Genomic DNA, 27,773 nt, shown 5'->3' on the forward strand with positions numbered 1-27,773 from the left:
AACATTTACCAAAAGATAGAAACACAAATATGAATATTTGTGAAATATTATTTTATTATCTTGAAACAAGAATTACAGAAATTTAAGGCATTTTGCCTCATTCTTCAAATGCTCTTGTTCTTCAAGAATCTGCATGGCATCCCTATCTAAAGCGGTGGGCAATCGAAAAGAAGACTTAAGCAAGGATTTTAAATTCCTATTCTCTTGCTTTATTGATTCTATCTTCATGTTGGACTCCAGAAGAAGTCGCTGAAGTATAGCAATATTCTCATGGAGATCGTCAACTCCACAAGTTCTGGATTGCAGTCGCTGAGAAAATGCGACAATGGATGATGAGTATCGGATACCGAGACTCACAAGCTCATAGATAGCTTCATTATCTGCCCTACGAGTCAGATCATTATATTGCATGATAGCACCTGTGGTAGAGGCAGGAACAGCTGATGAACGAGGTGCAGAGTACCTCATATATTGGCTATGAGAAGATCGCTGAGCCATTGCAGAGTAAAAATGCAGAAAGAGATTGCAGAGTAAAAATGCAGTATGATTACAAAAAAGTGAAGAAGATGAGATGTGAATGAAAATGAGCTGAATATCTCTTTTATAGAGAAAATTATGATACAACATCTCTCGTGAAGCAAGAGAAAAGAGACGAAATATAGCTTCATAGCTCTGCGGCGCTTGACAGCATGTCTGACAGCTGCGATGCCTGACAGCACGCCTGACACCTACAGAGGAGTTGAAAATCCGCGGTGCTTGTCTGATCTTAAAAGGCTGGCCACCGTTTTTATTAAAAAATGAGGTTAGCGGTTTAATGTTGATGAATTCTCCACTAACTGTGTTATTTACAAGAACTCCAGAAGAGTACAACTCCAGAAGAGTAGTGATGAGCAGAAAGATCTAGTTGTGATTATTTTATCAACATGGATCAAGTCCACAGTTAGTTGGATGTACAGATGCGAGTTATCTTTCAGATACACACAAGAAGATCATTGCAATTCATGAGAAGAAAGTTGAAATTGATATCAAGAAGGTACGGTCAAGTGATAATTTGGCAGATTTATTCACAAAAGCATTACCAACTGCAACATTTAAGAAGATTGTACAGAACATTGGAATGCGGAGACTTGAAGACCTTTTATCATGCACTTTTCAGGGGGAGTAACGTCTTAAAGACTTATGCTGATTGTACTCTTTTTCCTTCGCTAAGGTTTTATCCCACTGGGTTTTCCTTCGCAAGGTTTTAATGAGGCAATCTTAAAGCATTTTACGGTACACATGAATATTGTACTCTTTTTCCTTCGCCATTGATTTTTTCCCACAGGGTTTTTCCTTGGCAAGGTTTTAACGAGGCATATTCATTATATGTGGTCATCCAAATGGGGAGTGTTGTAAAATAACATTGTAAAATTGTATGACCACCTTGAGCTAGAAGTCAAACGCACAGTATGCATAGTGCCAGCATAGTACTGCATAGTAACTAGCATAGTAAATGGCCGACATCGCACAGTGCGCATAGTGTCAGCATAGTACTGCATAGTAACTGGCATAGTAAATGGCCGACATCGCACAGTGCATAGTGCCAGTATAGTACTGCATAGTAACTGGCATAGTACATATGCATAGTATTGCATAGTAACTGGCATAGTTCCCTTTGTACGCCTATATATATCGTTGAATTCTTTAAGAAATTTATAAGTTTCATAACTTCTCTGAGTTCTATCTCTCTCTCCTTTCGATAGTTTTATAACAATTCTTATTATTTTATGAAAAAAGTAACTTTTTTCCCATGCTGAACGGAGACACATCTTGAGACAGCAACCATATCATGGTTTTGATATAGATTATGACGTACAAAGGAAGTGGATGGAGGACGGTGTTCTGGTCGGAGTTTGGGTACGTTCTATAATTGGTAATTACACGTGGATTCATCTGAACAACAGCTTCTGTCGACAACACTGCTGCTTCTGACTTGTGAAACTTCGTGCGCCGACAATCTTGGATACTGTTATTAGTTGTTATTATTTATTTCCTCCGAATTTTAAGGAATAAAGACATAAATTATAAAAAAATTCATTAGAATAAAGACATAAATTGGATATTTTTATAAAAACCGTTACTCATAATCTAAATAATAAGTGCAAACAACCCATCTTAATTAAATTCAAAGATAATTTCTTTCTTTTATTGCATCATTCACAAATACGGAAATACCGTTTCTTTACCCATATTTGTTACACCTGAAATTAGCTCAAGACCTTACATCCATGGAGGACCCGACGGCGGCGGCGGCGGCGGCGGCTTCGACGAAGCTGAGCATCTACAAAGCAGCGAGGACAATAAAGCGGAGAGAGAACACGCTCTACAACGCCTTGAGATCCATCTACGATGACTCCATCTTTGTGGGTGAGATCTCCCAGCTATGGCCCGACCTCCCTCTCCTCGCCAACCTCCGCTGTGGCCTCTGGTACTCTCCCAACTTCCACTCCACCTGTTACTTCAAATCCACCGACGGTCACGCCAACAACTGGTCCTTCAGCACCTCCCGACTCAACCTTCACGTAGCTCAACTCGCCGGTATAACTTAGCTACCTTGTTCCGCACCACTCTCTTCCCTATTTGGTGGTTGAGAGGTCGGTGGAAAAGAAAAATTATTTGGGAAAGTGAGGGATTTTACACTTTTTGTGTGTATTAGAATCAATTGGGTTTGAAGTTTCCATTCTTTTTGGCTTGATTATGTGTTGTTGTTACTCATTTATTTATTTTTGTTGGTGTTGGGAAATTGAGATGTTTTAAATGCTTGCTTTTTTGATGGGTAGGACAGAAGGGAGGGTGCATTATAGTTGATTCCACTAGAAGAGGGAAACGGTTTCCAGACAGCATGTCAAAGACAATACCCATTTGGACTTGTGTTTTGAATCGGTCCATTCGCAATTATTTGAACAAGATGCTTGATAGTACGGTGCCAGGGAACCGGGTGAGTGCTGCTATATATAGTTCATGCACGATAAGTTTGGATCTAGAGTTCTGAAATTCTCTTTCACAGTCTTGCTTGACGCAGAAGGGCGATGCCCACTGTGTTAAATAATGCCTCAATGATGCCTTAGTTCAATGAAAGTGTGAAATTTGGGCTTGTGTTCTTCCTTTTTGGTTTGTGTCTAGTTCTGGCTGATTTGTGTTTTATTTTCTCTGAGCATGGTGATTTTGCATTATTGTTTTGTGATCAAGTTATTGAATTCTTTTATATGACTCTGTATATTTGCGCGTGTTGTTCATTTATTCATCTAACATCATCTCCTTCTACTTAAGTTGGCAGTAATGCTCGTATGTCTTAAAGGTCTTCACATTTCTCCATGAACTGACCTGATTTTGAGCAGGAGTCAACTATTTCTGATCAAGATGATGACAGTAAAAGACAGGACTCTCTTGAATGGGATTCCTCGCTGCACCTTCCCCTCTGGGTTTCTGAAACAGAGAAGGCCAATATTGAGGGTCGCTTAGAAGAATGGACTAAACAACTAGATGCTAGTGGTGCTGATATTGCCTCTCTAGCATTGTGCTTGAAAAAGCCCCTACGTCCTCTATGGATTTCGCAAAAAACTGTCATCTGGTTAAATGAAGTGCCTGATCATGATTCATGGGATTTCACACCCATCATACTTCTCTCTGCCTCTTCCTCAAACGGAATAATTCAACACAGGTCTATCTCAGAGTTTAGCTGGAATTATATAGCAGGAGCAGGAGACGATGAAGAAAGCTGGGCAAGAGGTTTATCACCTAATCTTTTCTGGGGTCATGCCTATGATCTTATAAGTGCAGGGCCTGATTTATGTAATCAGAAGGTGGCAGATATAGTTGAAAAGGATAGAGTTTATCGTTCACAAAGGGGACAAAATGTGCCTCAGGTCACAGTAAAGGCTTCAAAAAGCTTAGTTCATCTTTCACAAGGAGAAGTTCCAGAATCGTTGGATATTCCAAACATTGGAATTGACATGAAGTCTTATGATGAAGATTGTGGAATTTCCTGGTTGGGTTCAGCAAATCTTGCAGTTGGCAGATCCCAACTTGGTATGCTAAATAGCAATTATCTATTTTACTTTTAGTTCTGTCTTTTTTTTTTTTATCCACTAGGGCTGGTTATTTAGATTTCTGAAACTTCTTTTCAATTTATATATAGTCACTCTGCTAGTGGGAGTTCATATCTTTGACAATCAATGCTTTGTTACATACTTAAAAAGGGGAAACTAGTTTCAACTATAAATAAATAAATACAAAACATGAAAGAACGTTGACCTAGGACAAAGTGCTTTGACAACAATTCTGATGTAAGAGATGGGGGACATCAGGCATCATATCTAAGGTCAGGGGTCAAATAGGTTCATGAAAGTTTGAATCTTGACAGGGTTAAAGACATTAGGAAAAAAACAAAAAACAAAAGTCTTGACAGGGTTGAAGGAGCTGGAAGAAGAAAGCAAAGTTGTTGGTTCTTCTGGACAGCAACTTGTTGTAGAGTTTAGGAAGAGCTAGGGTTTGTTTATGGTGGTACAGAGAGGTAAAAAGTTAGGCAAGATGTGGTTTGTAGTAAAGCAGGGGGGTAGGACAGGGTTTGGAGGTAAAACGGCCAGGAAAACTCCATTTTAAGCTGCTGTTCTGGGTGCTGTGGACAGTCGCTGAGAATGGTAGAATTGAATTCTTGGGTAGCTTTAGAATCTATTCTTGGGTAGCTAGAATCTAAACAAGAAGAATTTTAGGAAAATAATAGGCGCAGAACCAAAAAGTCTTTGGTCAGAATTTGATGGGAAATTTATGGCATCTTGAAAGGAATATGTGAAGAAGTTATGTTTAGGCAATCACACCTAATTAATTAAACCCAGGCATTGCACCCTGTTTCCCTCAGATCACAACTTGGAGAAAGAACCACAGAGAAATGCCAAGCATAATTGCTTAAAGTTCTCATAAACTTATTCTCTGTTGGACAGAAAATGTTAAATCAAGTTTTATAGAAAACTATCTCTAACCATTATAGTGTAGTAAAACCAACAAATAAGACCTAAGTTACAACACATTCTAGAAATATATAAACTATGGGAATACACCTGACTCACACAATTAAATAAAAACCATTCAAAACCAGAAATGAGAAGAATATACAGCTTTACCTTGCATCTCCCAAGTCTCTCGGCATGGCCATATGGGCACGTTCACGTTCTTCTGTCCAGTTAGATATCTACCAGTATTTTCTTTGCTTGACTGGAATTATTGGACTTACACTGGCATCATTATAGTGGTTTTAGACCTGGATATAATATTTGAGGTGGAAACGAGTCAACACTATCCCCCCCCCCCCCCCCCCCCCCCCCCCCCCCCAACCCGCAACCCGCGGCCTTCTTCTGAAAACAAAGAAAAAGGTTTGGAAGTCCCATCTAATAAAGTGACTTATAAGTCAAAAGTTGATAATGCCACCTCACAGATCAAAATTGATTTGGATTTATGTAGTTTATTTATTTTGCTAGGCATTAAATGTTAGTTGAGGGGCCTCATCCCCAGATTTCTATGCTTATGAAAAGGATCATTTATGTTGGGTTTCTCTTCATCCTTTTGTTTGGGTTTTTTGGGTCTCTAAATGCAGGTGTTGCACTTATTGTTAGTCCTATATCATCATATCCACTTATTTTCTCTCTTTCCTATCTTAGTTCTGCCAGCAACATTATTCAATCTGTAATTCATAATCTCAAATGTTTCACTTGGCTCACCTGCAAATTTTCATGCTTTTGTGCAGCTTCAAAGATATCTAATGTTGATTGCGTATTGAATTGTGACCAAGAGTCTATCTTTCTCTGTCTTCCCGATTCTGAAGCACATTTGCATCTTCCCATGGTGGTGAGTCCAATAGAAATTAAAAGATGACACTTTTTATTATTATTTTGTTTTCATTTTTGGAAATTATTCTGCTTACTTTGTCTCTTATTGACCAGACGTCAAAATTGGACCGATTTTCCTTATTAAGCAATCTTCCTTCTGCGGTAAACTTTGCAAAGTTGAAACTTAGTAAAGGGAAGACACTTCTCGTTTGTTGCCATAATGGTAAAGATTCTAAGTTCTCTTTCAATAGTGGTAATACATATTTATTAACTTGTTGGGATTAGATGTGCCAAGTTATGGACTGATATCCATGGACATGAAATCATTTGATTTAGCTCGAATGTGTTTTTATCATATCATTTCAGTTGGTCTTTGTATTCATGTTTCGTACAGGATTCATCCTCGAGTTAAAGAACATTTTTCTCTTGTTTCTGGAATTATGAGTATTGTTGTATTAAATTTTAATTGTTACTATCTGGTCCAGAACTGATTTTCTGCAGACCCTCTTGTTTTTAACCCTGCTTTTTCTGAACTCGGTGGCCGTCTGCATGGTCAAAACCTAAGAAAATGAAAGGGAGCCATTTTCTTTACAGAAGCTTCTCAAAATTTTGCTAAAGGTGTCTGCTAATGTATTTGTGCGTCTTCTATTTCCAGGGGAAGATATAAGTGTGTGCGTTTGTCTTGCTATCTTGACATCATTATTCAATGAGGAAGGTGCGTGGCCTTGTTCTGCATTTGTTTTCCCTCACTTTTCCCTTCACTAAATTTTGATAGAAGTTAAAGCCATAACTTTCTCTTACCTTGAACTACTGTATCAATATGTTCAGAACTGCAACATACTGCATATATTTTCTTAGGACGTATCATATGTAATGACCAACGAGTTCTAACGAAGCTGTATTCTGTAGCATATACGAAGTAACTGCTATTATAGTCTGTCTATGCTTATATTCTGTATTGAAAGTTGAAACTTTCATTAGGAACATTTGACCATGGGAAATCCTTCAATGAGACACGGATAACTAAATGGGATTTGCGACGCCGACTTGTATATCTATGTAAATTTGCAACAAATGCTCGGCCATCGAGAGGCAATTTGAAGCAAGTTTTTGGTTTTCTAAATGGTGGAAGCATCGGTTCAGTTTGATGGCATGCCAACGGAAAAGGATGCATGTTTCAATGCCTCTCCAAAGCTTACAGAATTTGTAGCCCATTTATTTATGAAAATATTTTCTGAAATATTGTAACTGGCAGCAATATTTCATGTATATGAGCTTGGACTGCAAACTGTGCCGAGTCTCTAAAGATAACATATGCAGATTTTGCCGTTGAGATATATATTAAATGCTCAATAAATATTGTAGGACTTATTTTATTAGTTTATCTCTCTTTTCCGCTCTAAACTTTAGGGTTTGGGCAAATACCGCTAGGGATCTCTAAATCCATATTGTTTTGTCCAGTGGGGGAAGACTCGGTATTTTTTTTCTGAACAATACAATCACCACAAGAAAATTGCCTATATGTGGCTAGTGATTTTCTGGTAAAATTATTATTTTTTGTTAAAATGGGTTTATTTTTATCACAAATTACTCGTCATAAATACTCTTTTTCTCGTAGTGAATATTGATGTTTAGTATGCATACTGTCAACATATATATAAGAACCTTTATTACAGACTAAACAAAGAAATAGTTTCCCAAGCTAGGAGTAGGAGACATTAAGGACCAGATCTTAAAACATATATATGTAGCAATAGCAAGTACGCATGCAGAGAAAAAATGGCTGACTATATATAGTATTCATTATTATTTCCAGGGACTCAAAAATCATATAGTACTACTCCCTCCTGCACTTGAGCGCTTAGATAACCCTGCAATCTGAGCTCGATGCGTCAGCTGCAAAAATAATAAACCCACAAAATAAATAAATAAATCAGCCTACATGCAGCAATATATCACTTAATACTTAAGGGAACCAAAAAAAAAAAAAAGAAAGAAAGAAGGAAAATGGTCTGTATGTGAGCGGCGTGTGTGAGACATGAGAGAGATCAAGTACCTCTATATAGGCGTCCAGTCTGTCCTTCAAAGTGGTGTACTCCTCCTTTACCATCTGGAATGCAGCCTTACTCCTGCTATGACCTCAAGGTGTTACTTCAATCTCGAGCATAATGACTAATCTTTTTAAGTATAATTTCTTACATCTGAAATAAAGATAATTAAACCGAAGCTTGGGGGGATGGAGAGGGGGTGGTTAAGTCATGAAAACATTACCCTTCCTTGTCGTTTGCGTTGCAACATTCCAGAACTTTATTAATCTCAATGGGCAACCTTTGAGCACCAAATCTGCAGATAAAACAGATAAACCAGTTAACGCTAGCTGTAAATTAGCAAAGAAAACAGAGAAAAATTAACCTGGAGCAGCGTTTGAGCAGATTTAGAAACTCATCCAGCTTGGCTAGATCGAGTGGGGCTTCCTCCCTACGTACACAAATATATAAAGCATGCTGTTATTACAACTATTTTCAACTCATCATGCAGATCAAGATCTCTACATGAATTCCTCAGTAAATATTCTACACATCAATTCCTAATTATATTATCAATCATTAATATTTTCAAACTGATTAGCTAGTAAGAATTTTGCCTCATAATTAAATAATGTTTATAAAATTCTTATAAATGTAAATTAATGTTATTTATTAATCTGTTTTTCAATTAAGTGTGGAATATTTTCGCAGAAAGTATATAAAGAAAATGAAAAAATTAAGAACAAATTATACATTATTATATATTGATGATCGATCTACTCACATAAGTGCTTGTTCTATGATATCGATATATTTTGACGAGTCATCAAAATACACGATGATAATCGTCTCAACAAAGTAGGGCGTGAAAATCTCCTCCACAAGACTGAACTCGTCATTTAAGATTTGCTGCAATAACATTCATCATGAATTCGATGTTAAGATCAGTATATATTTTTTGGTTACAGATATTCCAATATTGCGTGTTCACATATACAGCTAGCTAGCCGCCCTTGTGCTCGGTTTTTGACAATAGAAAACATGAAAAAAATACGAAGTGAAAGATGAAAAAATAAAAAAGGAAGAGGAAAATTAACCTCATCAAAGAGGGATTTCTTCACGGAGGCAATCTGTTGTGCCAAGGAATTAACATCCATTCTCACAAACACACATGCAGGGAGAATTAAAATGAAAAATAGTAACTAAGATCATTGCAAATGAACACCTCGATTGGAACCAATAAATTAGGAGTGCGTACGTATATACACATTAAAAAAGTATGACCACGACATAGAAAGCATGTGATAAAACAATGATTTTGATAATTCCAGACATTAACATTTGATTAATTATAAGTATTCATCTAGGAAATATGAGGGAGCTGGTTGCATGACAAGCTGCATGCGTGTATGTCCTCTTTATTTGATTCTTTGTCTCACTTGCAGTGGTTGCATGGAGGATAATAATGAGTAATGTTATAACCACAAAGAGATTACAAGAAAGTAAACACACAAACTTTTATGATGGTTTCATATGATACATTAGATCCACTTTATAATAAAAGTAACTTTACAATTTAATGTACTATGTTGAATCACTTCAATTTATAAGTTTACTTTTGCACATAAGATCTTTTTGTAAGTAAAACATTTATCTTTCAGCTTATATATCAATTAATTTTCAACAAACACCTATTAGAGAAAGATCAATGCTACTCATAATCCATTTTGTTATCATTCTCTCATCATCCCGTAACGTAGCATTAAATAATTAGAAATTATTTACTATGCTTCACTAGTGGGCCTATTATTTAATACCATATCAAAGAATGCTGGGAAGATAATGATCAAAAGAATGGTAAATAGAAAGGAAAAAACTCAAGGCCGCATGGGTGACTTTTCAATTTTTACACCCACTAATAATGTGCTGCCACGTAGGAAATGCAAGAAACTCTATTCTACACTCACATGCATAATAAAAAAATATTCATTTCTTGCCCCTCCCTCAAGCAGTATCCCCTCCTTTCTCCTCTGCCCGTGCCAATTTCCTCTCCCCAGCGGCCATTTCCCCTTTCTCCCTTTCCCCAGCACCAATTTCCTCTCTTCAGAAGCCATTTCTGCTCCCCTTCTCCATTTCGTTTTCTCCCAAACGCTCCCACAATAAGATGTGAAACATTTTGATAGAAATTGTTTTGATGCTTTTTGTTAGTAGAAAACGATGAGAAAAATTCAAACTAAAAGCAATTAGTGAAATATTGCTTGTAGAATTGCAATTAGAAACTACAATAAGTTTCAACTGAGTTACATCAAGAGGTCATTACATATGTATATAATTTTGCAAGCTAAAAATCCAAAGAGCAAAAATCCACATCATAGAGTGATCATGGGATGTGCAGGTTCTAGAACTCAAATAAAAAGTGAGTCTAATCTTACATAATGTTATTTATATGAATGAGACTGAATGTCAGCCGTGGAAAAGGGAAAAACAACGAATACAGCTACAACAAAGGAAGTCGCAACAGTCCAAAAAAATCCCACATTTTCTAAGCAGCCAAACAGAAATCCTCTTTTACTCAACACCCAAACAAAAAATAAAAGGCAACAAAATCAAAAGACAAAAAGGCTAAACCGAGTATATTCTCTGAGAGAGAGAGGGAGAGAGAGAGAGAGAGCATGTGACTGGGGTGTTTGAGGTGGGGGGAAGGGAGGTCGACCCAATGCTGCCTGTAAACTTTTTCAAAATTGAGACGTGAACCTTGGGTCCCGATCCGACACATTACTCTTCGGTATGCCGTACAGCCGCACTATGTCTTTTATGTACAAGCGTGTCAACTTACCCAATGAATCAGTGTTATTGACAGGTAAGAAATGAGCACTCTTTGTTAACTGGTCAACAATCACCCAAACAGAATTCTTCCCACTAGTCCTCGGCAAGCCCACTACAAAATCCATCATGATGTTGTCCCACTTCCACTCAAGAATAGGGAGAGGTTGGAACATACTGGCGGGTCTTTAATGCTCGGCCTTGACTTGACGGCATGTGTGGCATTTCTCGATATACAAGGCAATATCCTTCTTCATTCCAAAAACGTATCACTTTCCAAAACTCGCCAAAAGTCTCATTTGGCCCAAAACCAACTCAATCCAATATCCAATTAATCCGTATGCACCATGACCTCCCATAGGGGTCATCCGCACACCCTGGCTTCTGTGCCACACTACAGGTAATGACCACGCGTGTGACACCTAAACGATACGATATCGAATAGTCTTCCCTTTGCCCTCATGTCATTCAACTTTGGTTGAACCGTTTTCCCATTAATGCCTCTGTAGACCGTATTAATCATGGTCATAGACAGCATGCCAAAGTAGCAGATATTACAACCTCCATTTTATGACTTAGTCAAAGGTAAATAAAGGACATTTAAAATATGATACTCACACAGTGAGAAAGTAAGGAACTATTTACTCATTTACTCATAAGGTCGAATAAACACATATAGTATTAGACACATGCTACAGTGGATTTCTCTTTCTCAAAAAGCATGTCTATATCAACACCATACGGATCTTATTCTAGCTACTCCTTACGCATCTAATCCAAGTTCTTCTATTTGCTCACCTCCAAGGTGTCAAAGAGGATCTCGCATCTAGCTAACTACATGCTACATAGATTGTAGGGTAACCCATGCATAGTCTTCTCAATAGACCTTATTTTAGCTCCTACTAAGGCAACATATCTTTGTGTCAACCAAATTATCCCTTTGGACAATTACCTAAGGACACAAGGTCTCATCTCTACTCGCTACCCAAGCGCTAGAGGCGATTGCTTGTGTGAGTGAGTCGATCTAAGCCTGTTGACATATGTTGTATGTGTGTATTAGAAAAACAATACGATAAAAACAAGAATTAAATCATATTGTATTAATATCCTAAAGGAAAGGTTACATCTCAATGTTATTTGAAACACAAATTACATTTACAATCTATGTAGTCCTAGATTCCTAACATGAGCCTCAAAGACATCTCTTACTATAGGCTTCGTTAAGGGATCAGCAACCATGCGACTTGTAAAAATGTGTTTCAGAACTACTTCCTTTTGCGCTACTATGCCTCTGATGTAGTATATCTGATATCTATGTGTTTGGTTCTTCTATGGTACTTATAAACCTTAGCATGTGCAAGAGCAGTCATGCTATTGCAGAATATTCTCACTAGATCTAAAGTATCCGTGCCAATGTCTAAATGCTTGAGGAACCTCCGTAACCAAACAGCTTCTTGAACTACTGCAGAACAAGCTATGTATTCTGACTTAATAGTGGATAAAGCTCTACAGGGTTGTTTCTTACTGCTCCATGTAATGGCCCCATTGTTGAGCAGAAAGACATACCCAATAGTTGATTTACGCTCATCTAGGTCACTACCCTAGTTTGCATCGCTGTAACCTCTTAGCTGTAAATCTGAACCCTGATAGCGCAACACATAGTCCGCAGTTCCCTTGAGATGTTGTAAAAATGTGTTTCAGAACTACTTCCTTTTGCGCTACTATGCCTCTGATGTAGTATATCTGATATCTATGTGTTTGGTTCTTCTATGGTACTTATAAACCTTAGCATGTGCAAGAGCAGCCATGCTATTGCAGAATATTCTCACTAGATCTAAAGTATCCGTGCCAATGTCTAAATGCTTGAGGAACCTCCATAACCAAACAGCTTCTTGAACTACTGCAGAACAAGCTATGTATTCTGACTCAATAGTGGATAAAGCTCTACAGGGTTGTTTCTTACTGCTCCATGTAATGGCCCCATTGTTGAGCAGAAAGACATACCCAATAGTTGATTTACGCTCATCTAGGTCACTACCCTAGTTTGCATCGCTGTAACCTCTTAGCTGTAAATCTGAACCCTGATAGCGCAACACATAGTCCGCAGTTCCCTTGAGATGTTGTATAATCCTCTTGACTACTTTCCAGTAAGCCAGTCCGAGGTTAGATTGGAATCTACTCACTAAGCCAACTTCATAGCATATGCCAGGCCTGGTACACATCATTGTGTACATCAGACTACCCATAGCATTAGCATAAGGGACACGGGCCATCTTTTCCTTTTCTCTTTGAGTATTAGGATACAACTCTTTAGATAAGTTTCCGTTTTTTGCAATAGAGATGTCAATAGGTTTACATCCACTTATTAGAAAGCGCTCGAGAACTTTCTTTATATAAGTCTGTTGGAACAAACAAAAAAGTCTATTTAAGTGATTCTTATAGATTTTAACTCCCAGAATGTATTCTGCCTCACCCATATCCTTTATCTCAAAATTGAAGGTAATCACTTTTTTGTGGCGATTATCAACCATTTATCATTTTCAGCTAGTAGTATGTCATCAACATATAATGACAACATAATGAAACTTTTATTGGACCTTTTGACATAAACACAATGGTTATCTGTGATCATCGTAAACCCATTTGAAAGAACGACTCGATGAAATCTGAGGTACCATTGTCTAGATGATTGCTTTAGGCCATATATAGATCGTTTGAACTTGCACAATTTGTTCTCTTGACCTTTGACCACAAAACTCATTGAGAAATGCTGTCTTAACATCCATTTGGTAGAGTTCCAAATCCATATTTGCTACTATAGTTAGGATTAGACGAATTGAAGCAAACCTCACCACTTGTGAAAATGTTTCCTCATAGTCTATACCCTCTTGTTGGGTATATCATTTCGCCACTAAGCTAACTTTGTACTTATTTATTGATCCATTTGACTTGCATTTGACTTTGAGAACCTATTTGTTCCCAATAGTCTTACACTATGTCGGTAGATCAACCAGATCTCATACCTGGTTAGTCTTCATAGACTTAATCTCATCATTAAGAGCTTTCATCTACTCATCTTTAGTAGAAGATGAGAGAGCCTCATGAATTGTCCTAGGCTCATCATTATCATGCAAAGCTACCATAAAAGCTTCCTCTTCAATCTCAAAACGACGATGGAAAATACTTTCACGTGTGATTCTACGCAACTGAGGTTATTGTGATTGATTGACAAGTGATGTGCTTCCACTCGGATTCAAGTCCTTTTTATTATTTATAGGAGTTTGAAGAATTTTTTCCTCATTCTCAACTAAATTCCTTGGAACACTTTCTTTTTGTTCCACAATCTCATGAAGTTCTAAACTCCTATCAACCTCACATTTACTTGGAAACTCATCTTCAATGAAATCCATATCTCGTGACTCAATCTCAATCACACTTCCATCAGATTGTTCACCAATTAACATATACTCTTTAGAGTGTTCTGAATACCTTATAAAGATACACTTCTTTCCTTTAGGGCCTATCTTCCCATACTTATGAGAAAGATCGTAAACAAAACCCATTGAACCTCATGGCCGCAAATTACTCGGTTTGAATTTCTCACTGGTCCATAGTTCATATGAGGTGGAAGTTACTAATTTAAATGACACTCTGTTAAGAATGTAGGCAGCAGTCAAAAGTGTATCCTAAAAAAAAAAATTGGTAGGTTTTCTTGCGCCATCATTGACCTAATTATCTCAAGTAGTGTTCAATTTCTCCTTTCTGCCACGACATTTTGCTCCTTTCAGCATCGTTAATTGTCTTTTGATTCCTTTTTCATCACAGAGTCTTTTAAATTGCTCAGAGAGATATTCTCGTCCTCAGTCAGTTCTTAGAGTTTTTAAACTCTTGTCTAACTGATTCTCAACCATTCTTAGATGTCGCCTAAAACACTCCTATGTTTCAGACTTATGGGAGATTAAGTAGACATGATCGTAACGTGAAAACTCATCTATAAATGTTATGAAGTAGACACCTCCGTGTCTAGCTCTCACACTCATTGGACCATATATGTCTGAGTGGACTAATTGCAGTGGAAAAGATGCCCTAATGGCTTTTTCAAACGGTTTTTTCTTAACTTTTCCCATTAGATAATGTTCACATATGGGCAAGATGACCCTAGCGACGTTGCCTATCAGGCATTCTGTAGCTAACCGAGCCATTATATCTTACCCTATATGGCCAAGCCTAGCATGCCATGTACATGAATCCAAATTATCAGCAAATGAAGAAAGAAAAGAAATAGATTCATTCATATTAGAATAATCCGAATCCAATATCATAAAACCGTCTTGCAGAAAAGCATTGCCATAAAACACATGACCCAAATAAAAGGAAACATAATTGTTTTAAAAAACAATTCGAAAACCAAGTTTTAACATAGTAACAACTGAAAGTAAGTTTCGTTAGATCTCGGATAGCACATTGTGGAGGAAAAGAGTGCAGCCACCCTGCAAGTCCAGCTTGTAGGTACCAAGTCTCAGTACCTCCACGCTAGCTCCATTCCCTACCTTGATATCACGACTCCCAGTTGGAATCCGGCGATACTCCACAAATCCGACTCTGTCTCATGCTATGTGCTCGGTCGCTCCTGAATCAACAACTCACACAGGATAGGAGTGAGCAACCATCACATGGCTAGTTACAAAAAAAAAATACGAGAACAGTTAGAGTGTAACTTCTTCGGCACAGTGCAATCACGAGCGAAGTGACCAATCTTTCTGCAGTTGAAACACTTTAATTTTGACTTATTCTTCCCACTCTTGGCCCTCTTGGTGCGCTGAGAAGTTCCTGACACATTTTTAATTTATCCAGCAACTATCCCATTCTTGGACTTCTTGCGCTTAAACCTTAATGCCTTGCGCGAACTAGAATTAGTCACACAGGCCGTATGATGGGGCTTAGCAGCCTCTATGCGCTCAGTCTTCAATTCCAAGTCATGCGAGACATCATCAAAGTCTTTGATATTCTCGTTATGCGTCAGGTTTTGGCTCATATTCTCCCAAGAATTTGGTAGTGATATTATCACTGCCTGCACTTGCTGTTCATCTGTCAGGTTGTTTCCTGCCGACCTAAGTGCGCGGATCATAGTTGACATAGCCCTAAGATGCTGCTTCATCGTATGGTCAGAGCGCATCTTATAGAAGTCAAACCTCATGGTTAATCCACGCAACCTATTGGCTGAAGTTCCACCAAATTTTAATTTCAAAACCTCCTGCATGCTTTGGGTAGTGTCATAGACCTGGAACTCACATATTAGATCATTGTGCATGCTGCTTAACATTATTATGCGCGCGCACCGATTTTTCTTAACCCATTGAGTATAGTTTAGTTGATCTATCTTGTATTGTTCCGATTTCCTTTCCCCAGGCACAGTAAGAGTGTGAGATAAAGCCTCCAAGACCTTTTACTCATCTAAGACATATTGGATCTTGTGATGCCAAATGTCATAGTTTTCCCCATCTAATTTCTCCCTTTTGTTTAAGTCAGCAACAATATTCTTGAATGTCATTTTACTACAATAACTAAAGAAAAAATATTACACACACCTAAGAAATCTGCCGCGTCCTTTTAAGCTAGAAAAGGAATAATGTAGACAGGTCGCAAGATCGAAAAATTCCTAGATTTCATAATCATTTCTTGTGCCACAATATCCAATTATTAAATTTCTAACCTAATTCCTGCACAAATTTAAAACAAAAATGGGAGAATTTATTATCATAAATTTCAACCATACTCCCACTATCTTAAGTAGTCTCCTAGTCCTAGTTATGCATAAAGACAAATCCTACTAAAATCGCAATAGCCTTTTGGACCAGTCTATAAGGACAGCTACCCAGACCATAGCAACCTGTTGGGCCAGTCTACAAAGATAGCTAGACTACAGCAACCTGTTGGGCTAGTCTACAAAGATGGTTCATATAAGACCATTACAGTCTATTTTTCTCGTTTCATAGTGCATTTACAGTTCTTACTGGGGTCACCATAGTCTTTTGGCTATACAGTGTATTTACAGTTCTTACTAGGGTCACTGCAATTCTTTCAGCCTATCATTCACACTTGACAATTCTAACTAAGACTACTTAATGGGAATTTTCTATTTTATCACTAAAAAAAAAAATATAGACTAATGTCTAAACATTTAAGCCTAACATTCATAGATAAAATAATCACATATCCACATGTTCGATACACACATACATGTAATCACGTTTAATCCAAAAAATTAAATAAAAGATCACATGTAATATAACATTATGAAATTAAAAATAGCATGAATATAACCATATATTCACATGTAATCACATTTAATCTAAAATATTAAATAAAAGATCACATGTAATATAACAATATATCTAAGCATATATTAAATCATGCAAAATATATATATATATATATATATTAAAAAAAATATATTATAAATACATTTAAAGCCCCCACCTAAACCAAGGGAAAATTGCAGCCCAGTGGTGTGCCCATCTCTTTGGTTTAGTAGGTGGTCTTGGGTTCAAAACCCTAATTTGCCATTTTATTGTCTCTTTTTATTGTGTGTTTTAAAATTATTATTATTATTTTTAAACAAAAACATAGTGGGCCGAAGGACCCAAGCCCAGTTTTTAAGCAAAAAACACAGTGGGCCAAAGGGCCCAAGTCCAACCCAGCCTATCCCAGATGACTATTTAGTCATCTTCAAGCTTATGCAGGGTACTGTTCACGTACCTCACATAGCAAAAAAAAAAAAAAAACAGCCACCTTTAGAGAGCCCACTGCCATCATAGTTTGCTGGAAATAGCTTCCAGAGGAAGCTGGGTGTTGCCGCAACACCTCTCTAGTGCGCACAGCACCGAGGTGGTGCTTGCAGCACCTCTCTGGTGCCACCATGGTGCACAGAGCATCATGGGCTGCCTATGGTGCGCGCAGCACCGAGGTGGTGCTCGCAACACCTCTCAGGTGCATGCACCACCTTCCACGGTGTGCAGTGCACCACCCAAAGCGAACCAATGTTTTTTTTTAAACCAAAAAAAAAAAAAAAACCCACAGAACTAGGATGGTGTTTTCAAAAAAAATTGCAACACTTCTTGTACGCGAACAACTTTAAAAATAAAAAGGCACGTTTATAGTTTACATGCATATGCAAATAAAAAAAAACTGGAAGCAACTATAAAAGTTCTGATACCAATATAAGAAAACACAGTAGAAAAATACATCAAGCTCAGCTTATAAAATTGTTCCACAAGTTTCTCCAAATCGACAAATCTTAAGCATTTCTTCTTAGTGGTGAAGTATATTATGTAGTATAAAACTAGAATAACACTTAATGAATTCATAGTCTAAATACTATTTCAAGAGAGAACAAAAAAGAGAGAGATTTCACTATTCAGATGGTCACCAAGAACCAAATGAGGGGGGCTATATATAGCCCACCCTACACGGCTGGCCTTAAAGGCTAATCTTTACTCTACAAGTAACATATGGCCTAAAAGCCACGCGTTAGACGTTACAAGCCGTGTAACGCATGGCCTTAAAGCCATGCATTACATGGGCTTGTAACGTACAGGAAGGGAGGGGTGTTGGGGACCTCGGTCTAGTCCCCAAACATTAAGGGTTCACGGGTCTCGCGTAGTCTTATGATGACCAATTGTTCCCCGTTGTCTTACTTGGTCTTAGCTAGGATATGGCAATGAGGGTTCCTAGGTTAATGAAGGTATGGTGTTTAGTGATAGATTTGATGGTGATGATGAGTTCGGGTGATCTAAGTGGTGAGTTTGTGTGTTTAATACAATGTGGAACGACTTGATGGTTGTCCTTGATGTTGGCGCCACTTGGATGATGCTTAGGGTTGGTATGGTGAAGTGTAGCTAGGGTTTTGAGTGGTGGCTAAAGGGGATTATGAAATTGGGAAGTGATGTATTAGGGTTGAGTTTAGGATGGGTTGCTAGGTTTTGGAAGGTGTTTCAAAGAGTTTAGGGTTGCTCCTTGACTTTATGGATTGGCTAAGGTAAGATGAAGAATATATGATTTGAATATGGTAAGAGGATGAAGTTGGATGTTGTTTGAATGAGTCTTTGGTAGTTCCTAGAGTGTAGGGATTTGGAGATGGAAGATAAGGTTCTTATGATGGATAAGGTGGCTAGGGTGTGATCCTAAATGATAAGATCGATGGGAGTTGTTTAAAACTTGAAGTTTGACTAAGGCAAAGGATATATTTCGAGTTTGGATGAATTGGAAGATGGAAGATGAGTTCCTAAAAGGTAGGAAATGATTGAGGGATTAGGGTAGGCAAGAGTGGAGAGAGGGATTTAAAATTTGAATGATTTTCAGGTAGTTCCTAGAATGAAGGGATTTAATATGGTAAGCGAATGAAGGTCTTTGGTAGGATTTGAAAAAATGGAGATGATTGAGGGAGTTGAGGGATTGTATTTCCTAAAATGTTGGGATTGGAATTTGAGTTTGAATTTGGGAAAGCGGTTGGCCGAAGATGGAGATGTCGGGATAGAATTTGATTTGGAAGATGAGATGAGGATTCCTAAAATGTATGAATTATCTTGTGGGAATCTAGGTAGTTTCGGCTAGGGTTTGTGAGGATGGAAGGAGGGCACTTTGGAAAGTGTTGGCCGAATATGGACTATGGGAAACAAGGTGGTGAGCGTGTAGTGTTTGGAAAATGGATTAAAGCTATAGAAATGATGAACATGATGGAAGGATATGAAGAACACGCATGAACAATATGAACAACTAGAAAGTATAAGAACATAAAAGTGTTTTTGGATTTTTGAATAGAGAATAGAAACATGCAAAAGATTGATAAATGGATGATATGATGATTGAAAAGAAAATAAACAAGAACAAAGATAGGTAATTGAATGAACAAAGGAAAATACTCATAAGATTGATAAATTAAATCAACACCGATTCACAAATTGCATGGTGATGATTCTCTCATTGGGATTCACGAATTGCACCCAAAAGAGCCCAAGTGCAAAAGCACTGAATGATAAATATAACCCTAAGGCCGGCCAAGCAAATGCTCCAAATGACAAATGATCAAAGATGCCAAATGAAATGCCTAAGGGTCCTATTTATAAAGCTTACAATTTGGAAACTCCCAAAAGGCCCATAGTACAATAAATTAAATAAATAAATAAACTAAAAGTAATAATAGAGTGATGGACGGGCCATGGTGGCTCATGGGGTGCATGACGTGGTGCCGTGTATGGCTTGATGGGTGGCACAGCTTGGGGCCGTGCATGGCTTGTTGCTGGGCGTGGCATGGTGCCACGCATGGGCTGCTGGATGGCACGACTGCATGGCATGGCATGGGCCATGCGTTGGTCTGGTGGTGGACACGACATGATGCTGTGCGTGGCCTGTTGATGGTGGGCATGGCATGGTGCCAAGCCTAGGCCTAGTGGTGGGCACAGGGTGGTGTTGTGCTGCTATTGTGAGACCCAGTCAAGTGTTTTGGGCGGTGGTCCTGCATGGCTCGGGCTGGTGGCCTGGGTGATGAGCATGCATGGCCCAAGCTGACCGTATGGGAGCTGAGACTGCAAGGCACAGGCTGGAGTCGTACGCTGGATGTCATGCCTGGTAGGCATGCCACTAGCCTTGCCTGCAAGGCACGGGTTGGAGTCGTGCACTGGGTGGCGTGCTTGTGAGGGCACCCCACTATTCTTGCTAAGTGGTGCTGGTGCTGGGACACGCATGCATGCGAGCAGGTGCACACTCAAGGGAATGCACATGCCTACATGCATGGTCTGCGAGCGGCCAGTAGTCTCTATAGGCGCCGGCTGCGTGTCAAGGCATGAGTCAAAGCATGCAAGCAAGCTAGCCATGTGAGTGTCCTGGGCGTGCCATGGTATGAGCCATGACATGTCTACGACATGTCTGTGCGGCTGACATGAGTGTGCCAAGGCAATGGGCCACGGCATGCTAGCGATGCTGTCAAGTGCATGCCATGGCAGGGGCCATGGCCTATCTGTGGGTCCGTCATGCACGTGCCATGGCAGGGGCCATAGCATGATGGTGGTGCTGTCAGGGGCGTGCTGAGGGGTGACTGGTGCTAGCCATGTTGGTGGCCCATGGAGCTATCAAGACATATCAGTGACAGTGTCAAGGCAAGGCCCGTGGGGCTGTCAAGGCATGTCAACAGGAGTGTCAATAGGCTATCAGGGCTGAGTCATGGCTTTGTCTAATGGAAAGATGTGAGCCATCTTCCAATTGACATGTGCCATTCCCGCACTCTCCCTAGGGCCTGCACTAGATCCTTAGAGAAGTCCTCCAAAGCTAGGCTCGACCTCATATGTGGCTCAATCTCGGATGTCTATGCATGTCTAGGAGCTTGTCCTAGGGCAATTTTTGTTAAGGTTCGACAAGGGGACTGCCTACATGGGCACCCCTTAGTCCAACAATAAGGAACCCAATGTCCAACAAGCTTTGCTAATTAAAAATCTTGGATTTCTTTTCAATATATATATATATATAAGAAAACTCTACAAATCACTCTTATCTCACTTTCATTTTATTATAATGAGGCGGCATTATCTATCAACATTTAATTTTATTATTTAAAAAAATAAATAATGATCCAAAAGTGATAAATTAAAATATTACATTTTATCTAATAAGATGAAAATAAGATAAAAATATGATTTATGACATTATTCTTATAATATATATTTAAACTTCTCGACCCCTCTTTTTTATTTATGGGACCAATCTCTTGGGGGGTGGCGTTCAAGTCATGTGTCGGCAGATCTAGCATGACGTTGTCGCAACTGCAAAACACCCAAACACGGAAAAAATAAAATGTCAATTTTTAACCTACCTAGATCATCATCAACCTGAGTATTTTCTGTGTGTATGTATGCATTTTGAAGAGAGAGTGGAGACCTGCAAATAAGCTTGGAGTCTGTTCTTCAGGGCGTTGTAGTCTTCTTTCAATATCTCAACTTCCGCCTTACATCTAGTACTCCATGAAAAAATGTCTCTTGAGTATGTGAAAAGGAAGTATATATATATTTTTTTTAATAATGGGATATATGAAACACAGTTTAGGATAAAATTCTATCCTGTCTAGAAAAATTATTAACTTTGGAATAAAAAAAAAAAAATAGATAAGATCGAGAGTTATATATTTGGAAACTCATACAATTAATAGAGTAAATAGAAACTTAATTACCCTTCCACATCACCCTTCTTGCAACATTCCAATGCTTTATTGACACTTTTCAACACCTTATTAGCACCAACGCTGAGAATTATAACAATAATATAAAATTCTTTAAAACATTATATATAAGGAATATTAATGAAGAATCGTGATTTCTATTTAATTAATTAGAAGCTTAATTTAATATATAATTAATTTACCTGGCACTGCTGCCTTTTAGCCGATGAAGCTTTATGTCCAGCTTGTTGAAATCCACGAGTACTTCTTCACTCGGCCTACATTCAAATTACATATAATCCAATTGTAAAATAATATAAATGATATTTACAATTATAAAATGCGTAAATGTCATATAATTTTTTTAAAAAAATGAGTATATAAATAAGAGATTTACATGATGAAAACAAAAAAATAAAAAACAAAAGAATTACGCTATGCTTGTTATACATTCCATGACTATATTTAACATTATCCATATACATACTTACATGAGTATTTGTTCTATGGTGGCGATGACCTTAGGTGCATCATCGAAATACAAGGAGAATAGTGTTTCCAGAAAGTTGGGGTTGTCTTTATCCTCAAGTTGCTCCAATTGCATGAATTGCCCCATGTCGAGGATTTCCTGCAACAAGTAGTCGTCTGATTCTTTAGGAGTACTGTATTTCTTTATATATTAAAGCTTCCATGCATTTTGAGTACAATTTTGTATCATAAAAACGTTTTTTCAGATCAGAATCTGGATAAATAAAGCGCATATATATATTATATATATATATAATATCGAAAATAAATGAAAAGCTAAAACTATAAACAGCATTTCTTTGCAAAATAAGAGAAAATACCTCAGAGAAAAGGGATAGCCTCGCAGTGGCAATCTGTTGCTTCAAGAGCTCCATTCTTAAGGAAAACAAATAATAAATTAATTAAAACAGACTCGAGTGCTGAATTATATATAAGAGAAAAAAAAGTGGATAGTTTAACGTTTAAATTTCAAAACTAACTAGTATTTGAATTGTTTAAGATAAATATATATATATATATATATATATATATATATATATATATATATGGTTCAAATTTCATTATCTTAGTCAACCATTTTAATTAAATGGTTCAAATTTCATTATCTTAATATTTGCCATCTCTAGTGTTCATTGATTTTTCTGTGATCACTTAGTAAGAAAAATGTTACTCTGCCATCTGTATTTACCGTTAATATAGATCCCTTAACTTGGCAATGCCACATGACACTGTCATGTCATATTAAAAGAAAAGATAAGCAGAACATGACACTTGTTTTTTTTTTTAATCATAAGGCATATTTTCTTTGGATCCATTTCTCGTTATGTATTTTTATTAATATCAATGATTATAAAACAAGGCCCATTAATTGTAGGTTGTGATATTTCTTTGACACAATAAAATAGAAATGAAATTATGATTTTGGAAACAAGAGAGATTGATCGAAACTTCAGATAGTATTATTGTTTGGTAATAAACTGAATGCGTTTTATGAAGGGATTTAATAATTTTTTGTAATTAGTGAATAATTATGCATATACTTACTATTATGATAACAACTTAATACTAGTGACAATAAGAAAAATATTGAGTTTTACCTTCTGTTTCCTTTTTTTAGGAATGTCCGGTCCGGTTTAGTTTTGAACAAAATTTAAGACCGAACCAGTATGTACCGATTTTACATTTTTCAAAACCGATTATACATTGGTACTCCAATTTTACTTGTTTCATATCTGGTTTGGTCCAATTTTTTAGTTTTAATATATTATATATATTATATATAGTATAATATATTATAGTATATAGTATATTATAATATATTATATAGTGATATATTATAATATATAGTGATATAATATTAGTATAACTATTAATACAATAAATTATAGTGATATAAGATTTTAAAATTTAATATTATACTAATTAGTAATTTATCATATAATACAAAAACTATTATATATAATTATATATTATGTATAAAAATTATATATAATATAAAAAATTAAAAAATATATCTATGAATCAGTCCAGTTCTATTTTAAAAAAAAGAAAAACTGGAACCAAATCAAATTTAACTAATTTAAAAAAAAAAAAAAACAGGTACCAGACCCAACCAATCCGATCTGGTCTGGTCTGATTTACCGGTTCACTATTTTATTTATTTATTTATTTATACCCCTAATTTTTTTAAATATGACATGGTAGTATCATGTGGTACTATAAAGTTTAGTGGTCTGTCTGAGTAGTAAATTGAGATGATCGTGTAGTAGCATATTTATTTAATATATATATATTGATGTGGCATGTTGATTGTGTATAAATACGACATGCGACCTCTTTTGATCGGTTATGAGATGGCATATAAGTGTGATATTAGCTTTTTCCATGAGTAATTAATTAACGGAGTTTGGATAAAGAGATCCTCTTGAAATAGAAATCCTGCCGAAGAATCGGTTTAAATTTGGGACCACAAGTACTCCTAATTTGAAAAAATTCAAATCCGATATATCTGAAAAGTAATTTTTCTTAATTTTTATAGGGTGTTTTTTGTCCTTATTTTTATGTATTTTTTTTTTTTTAACTTTTCACTTAAACTTATGTAAATGAATGAAAGAAAAATTAAAATAATTTTATTTTACATGGAAAGATGTTTGAATTGAAGTTTAAAATATTTTCTTAAGTTTAATTAAAAAAAAATTAACCAACCATAACTCCCTCATCTCTCTCGTCATGCACCTGCGTGGCCTTTTAGAAGGCGGTGAGCTGCCTCAGGAGTCGCGAGTGCCAAAGCCCATCTCTAGTCGTGAAAGTGATCTCAGGCACTGGAATACTTTATCCATGCCCCTGCTAATACAGATCCCCTGAAACGTATTGAGGTAGACTCCGAGAAAGATCCTTATTATTGCTTGCTGATATGATATAATTCGGTTTGGTATTTAAGAATTTTTATTTTAAATTTTAAATTTTCATTCTATCAGTATAATTATTTTAAAATTATTATATAAAATATAATAAATAATTTAATTTTTTCTTAATTTTTTTAAATTTTAAAATAATAATATTTTAATATTTCATTTTAAAACTAAAAATTTTTATTTTAAAATTTTTTCTACTAAACCAAACCACGTGTGGAATTCCGGACCTTCTATTTTCACCTTTTTGAAAGGTTGCTATGCCAAAGTGGTTGGAAAAAGTGTCGAACCTGATATTTGACCAGTTTGCCTGCTTACATATTATATAACCCTCAAATTCCTTTAACAGAGGTGAGGGCCTATCAGTTCAAATTTTTTAATCTTTGAAAGTCAAGGAATCACTCCCAATTAAAGAAAGAAACTTTACTCTCAACCCTTTTTTTACTTAATAAATTGGGAGGAATATCATGGAACCAGAAGCTTATAGATTGAAACAGAAAAACAAGTCAGCCCACACAAGGGCCGGACTTTATGACAAATTGCCCATGTTGCAACAACTATTGTCCCCTGCAATCTGTCAATTAATGTTCCAAATTAAATGACCTGTCTTTTTTTTTTCTTTCTTTTAAAAGAAATCAGATGCAAAAATGTCAATCTGGTCCCAGTTCTGAAATTGGCAAATTTAATAAACATGTCTCAATTTAAAATTTTTATTTCAATTTAAAATTTTTATTTTTTCATTATAATTTTTTAAAATTTTTACATAAAATATAATATACAATTCAATTTTTTAAATTATAATATTATTTTTTAAAAATTTAAAATATTTAAATTTTCATCTCAAATCAAAACTCTGATCTTAGTTACCAAACCTGCCATTCTCGAATGGCAGTCCACCGTAGATAGAGTTCTGTACCCACTAGCCAGCATACAGGAACTTTCATTGTTGCCTTTTCCGCTTTATACATAGCTTTCTGTTTCTTTTCCATTTGTCTATTTAAGGCCAAGAACTGTACAGTTTTCTCACACACCAACCTCTTTCTATCTCTCAGTCTGTCTCTTCTCTCTTTCATCCCTTCCATGGCGGCTGTATCTTCAGAATCTTATACCATGACAAACTATCCGATAGATCTACTTTTCGACCTCGACGAAGTTCTCACTTTGCCGGAGGATTCAGGCCTTCAGAGTACTGCAGAACCGACATCCTTGGTGATCATGAACATGCCAACGGTTACTACAACTGAGGTTTGCTCAGTCTGCATCGAAAGCTTCCGGTCCGGTGAGGGTGGTAAACAAGTCCCCTGCGGCCACGTATACCATGAAACATGCATCGCCTCGTGGCTCTCCCGCCATAACTCTTGCCCTCTCTGCCGCTGCGAAATCTCCGGCAACGTATGACCGGAAAACCAGCTCCATGTAGAAATTAAACAACTATTTTTTAGTTCACTTTCGATGTCTCTGTAGGTGCTGTACTGGGATTGTTAGTACTTCTTTTAATTTCCTTGATAATTACCTTGATCTTTTTGTGAGATTTCTTTTCTTATAATTAAAATTCCCATCAAAATTTTGTCTAAGATCTCATACCGTATATATCGTCCATTAATTGCTCCACATGCACATTAATTATCTATTCCAGCACCAGGTGATTTGAATGGTCAACCAGTAAAAAGCAACTCAATTAGGTTTCGAAGTTTGGTAGGTAGAACATTCATTATGCTTTGCACGTCACAAGAATGAAATCAATGCATATTTCATTAATTAAAGTAAGTGTTGTAAAATTATCAACAGCCCAGAAGATCGATCGATGATCACATGATGATTTCAACGCAGGTTTCTGATCAATATTGTGCTAAATCATGATCAGCATATAATCAGACTGGTTTTACGGCCAAAATCCTTCGAGTTCGCGTCCGTGATCCGAGTATATATGAATTAATTCAAGATGAACGAATTTGAGAAAAAAAAAGAAAAAATCGCAGTCTATCCATATGTACACACTGTGGAAGAGCTGGCGCATTAATTTATCGATCGGCATGATGAGAGCTGGCGCTAATTCTATCGTTAACCGTACCTCTTAAAGGCAAACCACCTTGTTGTCATTAATGGAAGCTGTTTACACGGTCAACTTTGACGGTGCTTTAAAAAATTAGCAAGACAATCGCGTGCACGCAAGTTGCCTATTGGTCTAATTGATATATGTTTGAAGTTTTAAATTAATTGGACAATATTAAGATTAAATTAACATGTATATTAAATTATCAAATCAGGAGAAATTAATATACTTTTTAATTGGATGTGATGTACTATTTATAATATTTTAATAAGATTAATGTTAGATACAATCATAAATTATATATGTATTACGTATTTTTTTTAAAAATAGTAGGTTTCAGTAATGTTAAAAAATTAATTTTTTTATTTATTTATTTTATATAAATCTAATATTTATTATTTTTTAAAAAAAAAATGCATGACATTTGTGTACTATAACTATAAAGATCATTTACCTATCCATTATATAGCTGACATCAACAAATTAATATATAAATAATAGATAATAAATTATTTTTGGATCATGACATATAAGAGATGATGAAATGATAATTGCTAGTTAAAAAGATGACAATTGATATATATATTAATAGTAAAATAAATGACCAATAATAACAGTACTTATAATTATAAAAGTCTGAATGATGAAGTTTCAAGAAATATTGACAGAGATTTCTTATTGCTGTATTTGAAAGTTTTTCTCACACACTTTCGATTGATTTGAATCAGAGATATATACAAGTATTTACAATCTGTTTTAGGAAAGAAGCTAAAATTGAGCCTAACGTTTGCAAGGCAATTACATAAGATTTTTCCAGCTATAACAGACAGAATTTTAGCCTAGAAATCAGGTAGAATCAACTTG

At 36.5% G+C, this 27,773-nt stretch overlaps 3 protein-coding genes across 6 annotated transcripts; 1 reads left to right on the plus strand and 2 right to left on the minus strand.

Annotated features, from left to right (window-relative positions):
- Positions 1–1,764: 1,764 nt before the first annotated feature.
- On the plus strand, positions 1,765–7,237 carry LOC122304679 (tRNA A64-2'-O-ribosylphosphate transferase). 2 transcript variants are annotated; one of them, XM_043116944.1, is made up of 8 exons: positions 1,765–1,896; positions 2,251–2,577; positions 2,820–2,977; positions 3,378–4,068; positions 5,780–5,880; positions 5,976–6,084; positions 6,517–6,576; positions 6,843–7,237. In XM_043116944.1, the coding sequence occupies exons 2-8, from the start codon at positions 2,268–2,270 to the stop codon at positions 7,007–7,009; spliced, it is 1,596 nt and encodes a 531-aa protein (XP_042972878.1). In that variant the 5' UTR covers positions 1,765–1,896; positions 2,251–2,267; the 3' UTR covers positions 7,010–7,237. The 2 variants fall into 2 exon arrangements, with proteins under 2 accessions (XP_042972878.1, XP_042972879.1); XM_043116945.1 differs by lacking the exon at positions 1,765–1,896 and having other exon boundaries at positions 2,434–2,577; positions 2,825–2,977.
- Positions 7,238–7,485: 248 nt separating this feature from the next.
- Positions 7,486–10,573, minus strand: LOC122305717 (pseudo histidine-containing phosphotransfer protein 2-like). 3 transcript variants are annotated; one of them, XM_043118277.1, is made up of 6 exons: positions 9,856–10,551; positions 8,673–8,797; positions 8,274–8,339; positions 8,133–8,204; positions 7,918–7,990; positions 7,486–7,757 (listed from the first exon to the last, which is right to left on the minus strand). In XM_043118277.1, exons 1-6 carry the CDS (start codon positions 10,000–10,002, stop codon positions 7,689–7,691), a joined length of 552 nt encoding a protein of 183 aa, XP_042974211.1. In that variant the 5' UTR covers positions 10,003–10,551; the 3' UTR covers positions 7,486–7,688. The 3 variants fall into 3 exon arrangements, with proteins under 3 accessions (XP_042974211.1, XP_042974213.1, XP_042974212.1); XM_043118279.1 differs by lacking the exon at positions 9,856–10,551 and adding an exon at positions 8,986–9,403; XM_043118278.1 differs by lacking the exon at positions 7,486–7,757 and having other exon boundaries at positions 7,920–8,062; positions 9,856–10,573.
- A 10,810-nt stretch (positions 10,574–21,383) lies between these two features.
- LOC122304089 (histidine-containing phosphotransfer protein 4-like) lies at positions 21,384–22,879 on the minus strand. The gene is made up of 6 exons (XM_043116133.1): positions 22,766–22,879; positions 22,409–22,545; positions 22,121–22,195; positions 21,930–22,001; positions 21,641–21,713; positions 21,384–21,525 (listed from the first exon to the last, which is right to left on the minus strand). Exons 1-6 carry the CDS (start codon positions 22,817–22,819, stop codon positions 21,490–21,492), a joined length of 447 nt encoding a protein of 148 aa, XP_042972067.1. The 5' UTR covers positions 22,820–22,879; the 3' UTR covers positions 21,384–21,489.
- Between the last annotated feature and the right edge of the window lie 4,894 nt (positions 22,880–27,773).

The sequence above is a fragment of the Carya illinoinensis genome, chromosome 3 (genome assembly GCF_018687715.1).
Source record: "Carya illinoinensis cultivar Pawnee chromosome 3, C.illinoinensisPawnee_v1, whole genome shotgun sequence".
NCBI classification, from domain to species: domain Eukaryota; kingdom Viridiplantae; phylum Streptophyta; class Magnoliopsida; order Fagales; family Juglandaceae; genus Carya; species Carya illinoinensis.